The sequence below is a fragment of the Cynara cardunculus genome (genome assembly GCF_001531365.2).
Source record: "Cynara cardunculus var. scolymus isolate 2C chromosome LG 1, CcrdV1, whole genome shotgun sequence".
Lineage (NCBI taxonomy): Eukaryota > Viridiplantae > Streptophyta > Magnoliopsida > Asterales > Asteraceae > Cynara > Cynara cardunculus.
In genome coordinates this window covers 32,408,367-32,418,351 of record NC_037528.1, presented here as the reverse complement: position 1 = coordinate 32,418,351, position 9,985 = coordinate 32,408,367, and the positions used below count along the sequence as shown (strand labels likewise).

The following is a 9,985-nucleotide window of genomic DNA, read 5'->3' as shown; positions in this document are numbered from 1 at the left end:
GGCTCTGGTCCTGGTTATTGAAATATATTCCAAGTGTGGTTTGGAACCAGAGGCTCGATGGACCAAAACAGTATGATTTTTAGTTTTGCTACATAAGATGAATTATTTGAAATAAATGTTTTGGTGTTCTTCACCCTGCATTACATAAAGGGGAACCTCACTAGACATTCATGTCTAACCCTCATTTTGTGTTTTCAAAATTATGTGTGCAGGTAAAGATAATAAGGGAAAGAGCATTATGTGAATTACTTCCCTATGTGCTTAGTTGTTTTGGAAGCATAGATGCTTGATTAAAAGAAGCATGTACTTTTGAAATTTTTGAGTGGTGTAATTCACATTAAAGACTTTTGTATTATGGACCTATGTGGGAGAAGACATGTATAATATATGTGTTATATGCAATGTATGGATTGGGGGTGTTACACAAGTGTAACATATATTATCGTTAAATCTTATTTTATAAAACCAGTAGAACTTCAAAATCGTTAAAATTCATGGCTCCGCCGCATTGCGCGGGTACACAACTAGTATATATATATATATATATATATTGATTTTTTTAAATGTCTAATATAAGAAAAAGACCATATTGTCCCTATATAATAAATGTGTGTTTCATTATGCATTACTTTTTTTTCATAAATTTACATACATCTTGAACCCTAACTCACCATATGCTCATAGTAACCTTCTTAGCTTCATTCTCTTAAATGTATTTTGCAATTTAGGTTAACTCCCAATTTTCCATATACTAATAACCTTTGTAACTTCTTTTGCTATTAAATTGTGGCTTTCTCCTTTCTTAATTTTGTTTTTTAAATACATCTTGCAATATAGGTTAAGCTAATACTCTCCTATGAAGTATGTGAGGCCAAACAATCTCTAATGAAAACCCCTGCCCCTCTAAAGGTCTATTGCTTTTTGATTGTATAGTAAGCATACCAAGTGTATCCACTTCAACACCAACTTTCTATTTGATCATGTTTCAAATATACAAGAATTATTTTAGTTCTTTTATGCATACTGCTAGATACCCTTTTCATATAAGTGTAAGTAAGAAGCCTCTTACTCTAGTCAATAAGACTTGTTTAAGAAGTTGCCTGGAATAAGAGCTCGGATGCAAAGGTCACCAAGAGACAGAGCTACTTGGTATAAAGTAAGTACCTCGCATACAGAGCATGTGCACAAGCAAAGGAATTGATACAGAGCTATCATTCCAGACACAGAGTCTCTGCACTATACATGCAGAGCCTCTGGTCTCCTTCGCCCTTAACTTGCGCACAAAGCTTCTAGCGCATCTCCAAGTATTCCAACCAGAATCTGACACCATACTAAAACAGTTCCACTTTTCAAGGAACATGAAGGCTGAAGATTCTGGACTCAAAGTGGGAGTTTGAAGCCTAGAATTTAGCAGATTCTGTTTTGTAAATGGCATATAAAAAGAGGTCTCCTCCTTAGATTAAAAGAATCCCGAATTGCCATATTATTCTAGATTATCTCCTGCTTGAGAGAATACTTTTGAGAATTAGATTATTGTTGAGAGTTCATTTATAACCTTCTTCAACTAATCAAAACAGCCGACTTGTTCAATTCATATTCTTATTCTTATTTGAGTTCTGATCAAATCTGCTAACCATTTCAAATATCATAGTTGTAGCTTCCACTCGCACTTTAAGCTATGATTATTGATACATTAGAGGATTCTAGGTTCCTACACATACCAATAGTTTCAATACTCGGTAAGCAAATAATATTGGGGTAAACATCATTTGCTGGATTAATTGAGAGTGTTAGTTTTATATTCTTACAAACCTTTAGCATTTGAATCCCTTCATCAAAATTCAAATGTAAGTATCAAGGTATTCTGCAAGTACTATACATTTAATAATATCAACATTGAATCATGAAGATATGTGATGAAAAATTTACTCAAATTCTTTTATTTCACAAATGGAAGAATAAGAGTTTAAACTACTTTCAAATGCTTGAAGGGACAATGATTCCTAATAGCTCTAACTCTTTTTGGCATCTTTGATTCAAATTATCAAACATTTTAACAAAAGGACGGTCCATGACATACATCACCTGTATGGATCCATTAATCTTTTTATCCTTCAAGTCTCGAAGGGGTTGACATCTTTATAAGTGAAAAGAATGTTTTTTATATGTGATTTTGTCTCTAAATTGCACCCTTTTTAAGGAGGGAAAAAGAGAGAAACAATGTTCTACAGAGACAAATAGATAAACACTGTGTTTCAAAATAGATCTCTACCTCTGACGGTCTTTTCAACAAATTGCATCACCCCAGAATCTTCAATAGCAAAATTTAATGCCTTTGCCACCAAGAAGGAAACCCAAATTTTGTTTTATTTTTTTACTTTTTAGTGTTTTGGTTTAGATAGAAGGTTTTCTTTGGATTTAAATTTTTGATTTTATATAAGTATTGTACTACAATTTTTGACTGAATTTGTTATATATGTCCTTGATATTCATTCAAATGTTTTTGATGGATTAGTTTTGCAAGATGAAGATTTGACAAAAGGATACCTACAAAATAACATTAATGAGCGATATTTAAATGTCCTCTATTTAATTAGAGTTAGAAAAAGTTGAACGGTTGTTAGTTGGTGGGACAAATGTAAATAGTTAGAATGAAGGAAGTTTATTAATGGACAATACCGAAAATTACTCTTATATTTATTTTGTGCAATTATATTTTGTAACAATTATAGCATAATTAATAACGATCATGAATGTAATTTTGGTAATATCAGTTAGAATATGTAAAGCGTCCCTATATTAATTTTATTATCGTAAACAAATAATATTTATGAACAACACTATGAAAGCTTAAAAGTGTCAAGTGGTCTACTTTGGATGGTGACATTGAGATTCATACTTGGACTGGTAGTAAGTCTCAAATAAAAGGAAGATGTTGATACTTAGTTAACCAATGTTGTTTATCGTTCAGGATAAATAAATATTTACCAAGGTAATTTCCTAGAAAAAATTTGCATAAAATAGTTCACAAAAATTGAATTCGCATCTTTGACAATTGGAATTGAACACTCAACTTCGTTATTTTATTTTTTATTAACCTGGATATCCAACCCGCTATGCGAGCCGACTAATTCCAAGGCGACCACCTACTTTGCAGATAGCCCGGAGTCACCGCACTTGAACCTCTGTGGCCGCAAGGAGATTTTTATTCCTCATTGGATTTAAGTCTGAGACCTCTAGATACTTTTGACCTTTGGAGCCAAACTCAAACCAATCAGGCACCACCCTTATGGTTCAACTTCGTTATTTGGTTCAAGATAAATGTCTTTTCAAAAATAAAAAACATTCACAAAAACTAATTTTTTTTGCTTAGATATTTGAATCTTATTCAAGAAAATGTATAAATGGTACTTGAATCAAAAAAGTTCTCTTTTTTGTTCGAAAACATGTCAACCAAGAGAAATCGACATCATTAGCTATATTACGTGGTTTATTTGATTTTAACTGCACTAGGGTGGCTATATGGACAAGAAATTATAATAAAAAAATTACTATAATATATATTTTTAAATTCATGTAATTATTTTTCCCTTACTCAATTAACTAACTTTATATGATTTTTTATTATAGTTTTTTTTTTTTACGTACAACTTATTTCAAAATCGGTTTAATGAAATAGGTTGTAACATGGCTGTTTCTTCTTTCTTTTTCTTTCCTTCGTAAAAAAAGTTTCAAGAACGCACCATGAAGGTTGAAACGACACCGACTCGGTATTATCGACCACATCCGTTTCGTTAAAATTACGTTTACCAACAATATTCTTATATTTCATCTGTCTAAACATCGCCCAGAACACACAATCCATTCGTAACAATAATTAAAATACAATCAACTTATGATGATCACAGCCTGCAACCATCTGTGTGTTTTAAGTAGGCATAACAGAACCGGTGTTAACCTGTTTCTGAAACACCCGAACCACCGGCATCCCATCGGTTCCATCGTCTTTCACTCTCCATGCTCGGTCCTTCTTCCTCTGTGGCTTCTTGTGCTGTTTATGAGCTGCAACAGAACTCGAACCCGAAGCCGGACCTGCCTTTTTCCTAGCACCTGATACCCCTTTACTCGAACCTAACCCATTAGCCATATCGAAAGAATTAAGGTCATCCAACACCTCCTCTAGCCTTGCTCCACCTTCTCGTTCTTCTTTGGTTTCCACACAAGAATCCGATTCATCGGTTCCGCTAGCATCGGAACCGGGTTCGTCAGCTTCGTCGTCTGACATGTCCGGCGGCATTTGGTAATGTGGCAGCTTTCCTTCGATGTAATCTTTCAGAATTTGACGAGCGGCTTTCGTTTCATCGGGTAGTCCACTTGAGGCCACATAGCCACGAGATGCACAATACGCCCTCAAAAGTTCCGATGCCAGCGGCGGTCGGTTTTCTGGCTCGTACGGCTTCGGTTTCGGCAGTGTGATGTTGTAAATACCCTCGACGACATGTCTTGGTACTCGGTCGGCAACCACCTGTACGGCTTCCCGGTGCTCGGTCATTCGGTGAATCGGCAAAACCCCTGATGCAATCATCTGGTATCTCGAGCTCGTGAACGATGGAAACACCAATCCAGGACAATCACACAAAGTAAGCTTTTCAGTAATTATCAGTGTCTGAAAGTGCTTGGTTTTTCCAGGAGTAGAAGTCACGCCCGTCCGTTTGGCACCAACCAAAGCGTTAATCGTCGAGCTCTTTCCGACATTTGGATAACCCACGAATCCCACGGTTACGTGTTCGGATTTTGCACCAACAGATGATTCTCGATACGGATTTTCCATACGATTGGAGCGTGAGTTGGTCCTCATTAGAACAATTTCTTCTGCTTCTGACTGTAGACGAGCCAATAGTTCCTCCCTGCCATATATTTTGATCTCATCATCAATGATACCATTGGTTTCTAAAGAAGAAACATGTGTTTTGCCTTCCAATTCCGTAGTTGCAACTTTAGCTGACCAAAAGACGTAAAGAATAGCATGAAGCCGGAAGTATTTAGCCCATTTCAGTCTGCAAATGAACCCAAAGATAAGGTTAAAGGAGCAGAAGGCATATTGTATACACAATCAGCTGTAATTTTCTTTTGGGTCGTCCACAAGAAAAACAGACTTTTTCAACTGCATGACCTTGAGACAAATTTTGAGGCACCCTTGTGTTAGAAAAAGACATTAACAATCTGTTAGAATGTAATGCATTTATATTTAAATAAATAAAAAAGAACATTTTAAGCATCTAACACCTTACGGCCTGATTAGTCCATGACGTCAACGCAAAGGCGTTGATAAAATTGGTTTTATAAACTCACTAACCTAACGGAATACGGTAAAAGATCCGCCTTGTTGATCAAGAGCAGTGTCCTTTTATGCTCATCTATTTCTCTAGCATATGCCTGCATTTTCACACACACGATTCATCAGTAGTTTCATGCAGTAAGTAATATGCAAAATCATAAAAAAAAAAAAAAAAAAAAAAAAAAGAGAATAATGTAAAAAAAAAAATTACCTCAAGGTCAGGACAACGATAAAAGAGTGGATCTCGTGCATCAACAACCATGACCAGCTGAAAACAATCACACAAGTTAGTCATGTGAAACATATAAAAGTATATGCTAATAAATAGAAAGAGGAAGCAAGTATCAATTCAGCTTCTAATTGGAATGACTTCTTACATTATACATACATACATACATACATACATACATACATACATATACCAGTGTCATTAATCTACCAACTGAAAGGTTTATCAACAATATGAACAAACACGTGTTTCATCACATTTAAGCCAATATCCCATGCAATGAAGGATCGTGTGAGAATAAGAATTAAAGTGAGAAGCGTAAGAAGGGATCTGGACCCTTGATTACTTTTGATCTTCATTTAGGATTGATCGATTCCTTCTCACCATAACTTCTCCTTCTTACCCTTTTCACCATAACTTTCATTCTCACCGTGACCCAACCCCATACCATGCACATCCTAATTGTGAGGATCTGAATATACTGTTACACCAAAAGGCCAAAATATTCCTAACAAAGTGGACAACTCTCTGTTACACCAAACGGTTGATCCCTAACCAAGTGAACAACTCTCTCTCTCTTGACACTCACTCCAACAAAGAACGTTGATGTCAACACGGTTTCTATGTATTTATGCTTCTTGAGGGTGGTTGACCCTTGCCGGCCATTTCTCCCCTCCTGTGCAGCCAGTAGGCAGTAGTACCTTCTCCAGGTAAAGATAAGAAGTTTGTAAACATAGTCATCTAACTAAAATATTCAAGTGGAGTGTGGGAGTACTCAAAACCATGAAGATGTTGAGATGGTCGATAGTAAGAATTTTGGTGATGGGGGTCGGAATTTTTTAATCCACCATTGTTAACCATCAAAACTCAAATTTATGTTCTATAATGTTTTAATGTAACCTCTCATTTGGTAGCATAAAATGAATCACAATAGCAACACATTACGGCTCGTAAAAAATTATAATGCAAGAGACAAATTTTAATGGTGTATATCATACAAACATACTCTAAGACGTGATTATTAATATTAATATATGGTGATTTTGATTATAAAATAATTAAATTAACTAACAAACATGACAGGTTACAGAAACATGCCGAAACTCAAATCTAAATTTTGGCATGTACCGAAGTTTAGGGTTAGATTTGTTAGTTTCACCTCCTACTCGCACATTGTAATTTTGTATATACAAATTATTAATTAAAATTGTAACAGAAATTTAAAAAAAAATAAAAATAAACAAAATGTAAACAATCAGGTATCAACTAAGGAGGACCCCTAACCCTAAAGTTAACAATCAACAATTAGACATCAATTAACAAACCCTAACCCTAACCCTAACAATTAACAAAAAGTTAACAATTAACAAAAAGTTAACAATTAGACATCAACCAGCAAACCCCAACCCAAAAATTAACAATTAACATCTAACAATAAACAAATAAATATTACTAGGCTTTAGATTACAGAGCAAATCTTTTATGGAACTTGGCTAAATTTTTCATGGGGTCAAACCTTATTCTTTCGAGGATCAAAACAATAGTTATATATATAAACAATAAAACTTGTAAGTATAAAAACAAAGTTCTTTTGACCTCCCTACGGCATGCATCCGCCCTTGCCGGTAGGGCGGCTATACCTCTAACAACATTTTGCATTCCATACGTTCAAACCTTTAATTAATTTAGTTAATGCTATATTAGGGCCGATAATAGAATTAGTATAATAAGCAATCTGCATCAAAATATGTGAATCAAGTGTTTGATGTCGAGGGTATTTCTGAGCCAACGATAGCTGGTCCATCAAATGTATTATTAACAAAAAACCTTAAGTGGGAATTTCTCCATGAAGCCATTAACCCGAGTAGTTTTACATTCTTAAGTACAAAAAATTCTAGAACTATTAAGACGCACACAATCCGGCATCCAATATACTAACAATGTTCTCATTGAGTTATGCTCCTATTAGAGAGAATAAACAAACACTCACCAGATCGCTACGTTCAACAACCCTCCATAGTTGTCTCCATATATCCAGATTCTTCTCAAATGGTGTAAGAACAAGAGTATCATTCTCCTCAAGCCTGCAACATAAAGAGTTTTAGAATAAGAACTCGCCAACCATATATTTGTTACCCAAGACACAACTAGCACATGAAAATAGAGTGACCATGTTTATCATAAGAATATTTATGTTGGTAAGCAACAATAGTACCGAAGATTAGAAAAAGTATCATTTTTTCACATGTATATTGATCCTCATTTAAAGAATATAGACGTCTATAAAGTCATAGGATGCTACAAGTAAAAACTTAATAATTCAACTGAAAGGAAAAAAATACAACCTTGCAAGGCTACGCCTCCAAACTAAAAACGAACGCCTTTCATTGGCATCAAGCTCTTCAACTGACATTTTGGCATTCCATGTTGGTCTGAATAAACAGAAAGATGATGGGTTAGAACTAGAAAAAGAAAAATGCAAAACAATAAGAAGGAACATAATTACGAAACAGTAATAAAAGGTGCATACCTCCTTGGAACACTAAGACTACTAGCATGCAAAGCCTCCTCTTCCTTTTGATGCTTTCTCCTTTCCTCAGGAGTCATATCACTGGTACTAGAACCGGACTCTCTATGCAGTCAAAAAAACAGCTGTCAGTTACAACACAAGATGACAAGAAATAAATAGTAGATGATGAAGTTATCTACAAATGCTTATGAATTGAATACCACAAAACTTAGCCAAGTTAAATGTTCATTATTTTGTTATCCGTAATGAGGCTTCAATAAACGAATGGAAGAATAAATTGTGTAAATGTGTGTTAACTACAATTAACCTTTTAACAGGCACATCAAATTTAGTGACTAAATAGAAATTGCTCTTGTATAAAACAAAAATCACACAAGAAGCCCAAAATTACTATATGGATCTAAATACTAACAAATAACACACCATCACAAACTAGGTTGGATAGCTAAAAGTTAACATAGCAAAACTTGAGAGAAGAAGACCAAAAAGCCAAGAGTATGGAACATGAATAGCATGCATCCAAGCTGTCTTATATAAAGCCAACTCCTTGAATATATTGCATTACTTCAATCCACATACGAATATGGGCCTTCGCCTTCCTCTCCTAACCCTCCTTTCAATACAATTATCGGTGCGCATTTACAAGAAATGTGACAAGCATCTCAATTCTTCTAGATCAGGGTCACTTCTCAACATTCGTATTTCAGCTACCATCATTTTGCATTCAAGTTGTCATTAGTTGCTTGATATGCTATCTTATAAATTATAGAAGCCTTATTGACATATATAAAATTAGTCCTACTAATTTAGTACAAGTATGTGATCACGGAAGGCTATCGATGTGAGAAGGGAAGTTATTGGGAGAAACGTAATAAGAGATCTGGACCCCTTGATCACTTTAATCTCGTACCCACCCACGAATTGCGCTTTAGAAGAGAATCGACCCGGGCACTTTAGAAGAGAATTGGTCCGGTGCATCGGCGCAACTCATTAGTGTTGACATTCAATAAACATTGATCCCCTCACATCGGAACCCAACCTTATATAATGATATATAACATTGTCATGCCTTATAAAAAAGGGCCATGACTCCTGAAGCTTGAGGCTCAAACTCCTATTTTAAAGCCTTGCATATGACTAACATATCATCAACCAATCCCCCTTTCGAAATATCGACTAACTATGCAAAATATGACTAACATCTCCATCTAACATGCCCTTTACTATAAATAAATAAACCATACTTTGTTCAATAAGACAAGGGAAAAACAGATGTTTTATTGAAGCAAACAAATAAAAAATCAGAATTATAAGATGGCTAAAGAAGGAAAAGGCATACAAATCAATAAGGGTGTTGACGGCGGTGGGGTTATCGGCAGAGAAGAGACGCACAGCCTCGTCGGCTTGTTGGATAACGGCGTCAATATCGTTGACGTCGGTGATGGATTCAAGGACCTTCTTGTGCTGTTTATAATAAAGCTGACCCTTTTCCTTAGACTCTTGAATCATATGGTTGTGATGTTTCACTAGGGCTCTTCCCAATCCTGCTTTATCGTTTTTCCCCATTGGAGGCCGTTGATCAGTGCTTCTGAAATTCCCTGAATTTTGTATGTGTTCCGGCGAAGTATTTATGGAGAAGAAAGAGTGAAACAGAGGTGGAAAAGAAGGAATTGGCAGCCAGCCAGACCTAGGCCTCAGAACCGCCTCTTTTAGGTTCCCACGGAAAACCGAACAACCCGAACCCAAAATAACCCAATTAAATTTAAGAGTTGATATTAAGGTGGTGATTAGGATGACTTGTAAAAATAATTTATTAATTTATTTTGGTGTGATAATAGTAATAAGTATTTTTTAAGTGTTTGGATAAATAATTTATATTGATGTCAAA

The 9,985-nt window shown here is 35.3% G+C and overlaps 1 protein-coding gene across 1 annotated transcript; it reads right to left on the bottom strand.

The window, feature by feature from the left end:
• Positions 1 to 3,772: 3,772 nt before the first annotated feature.
• On the bottom strand, positions 3,773 to 9,782 carry LOC112528166 (GTPase LSG1-1-like). The gene is made up of 7 exons (XM_025139123.1): positions 9,437 to 9,782; positions 8,098 to 8,199; positions 7,913 to 7,999; positions 7,558 to 7,651; positions 5,550 to 5,606; positions 5,357 to 5,436; positions 3,773 to 5,057 (listed from the first exon to the last, which is right to left on the bottom strand). The coding sequence occupies exons 1-7, from the start codon at positions 9,661 to 9,663 to the stop codon at positions 3,929 to 3,931; spliced, it is 1,776 nt and encodes a 591-aa protein (XP_024994891.1). The 5' UTR covers positions 9,664 to 9,782; the 3' UTR covers positions 3,773 to 3,928.
• Positions 9,783 to 9,985: the final 203 nt, after the last annotated feature.

What these genes read in the sequence shown, in the direction of transcription:
- LOC112528166 (XM_025139123.1), bottom strand. Translation starts at nt 9,663, where the DNA reads ATGGGGAAAAACGATAAAGCAGGATTGGGAAGAGCCCTAGTGAAACAT. An exon ending in GTCAACACCCTTATTGATTT is followed by an intron (nt 8,200 to 9,436) that starts GTATGCCTTTTC and finishes TTGACTGCATAG; the next exon opens with AGAGTCCGGTTCTAGTACCA. An exon ending in TGGAGGCGTAGCCTTGCAAG is followed by an intron (nt 7,652 to 7,912) that starts GTTGTATTTTTT and finishes TTTATGTTGCAG; the next exon opens with GCTTGAGGAGAATGATACTC.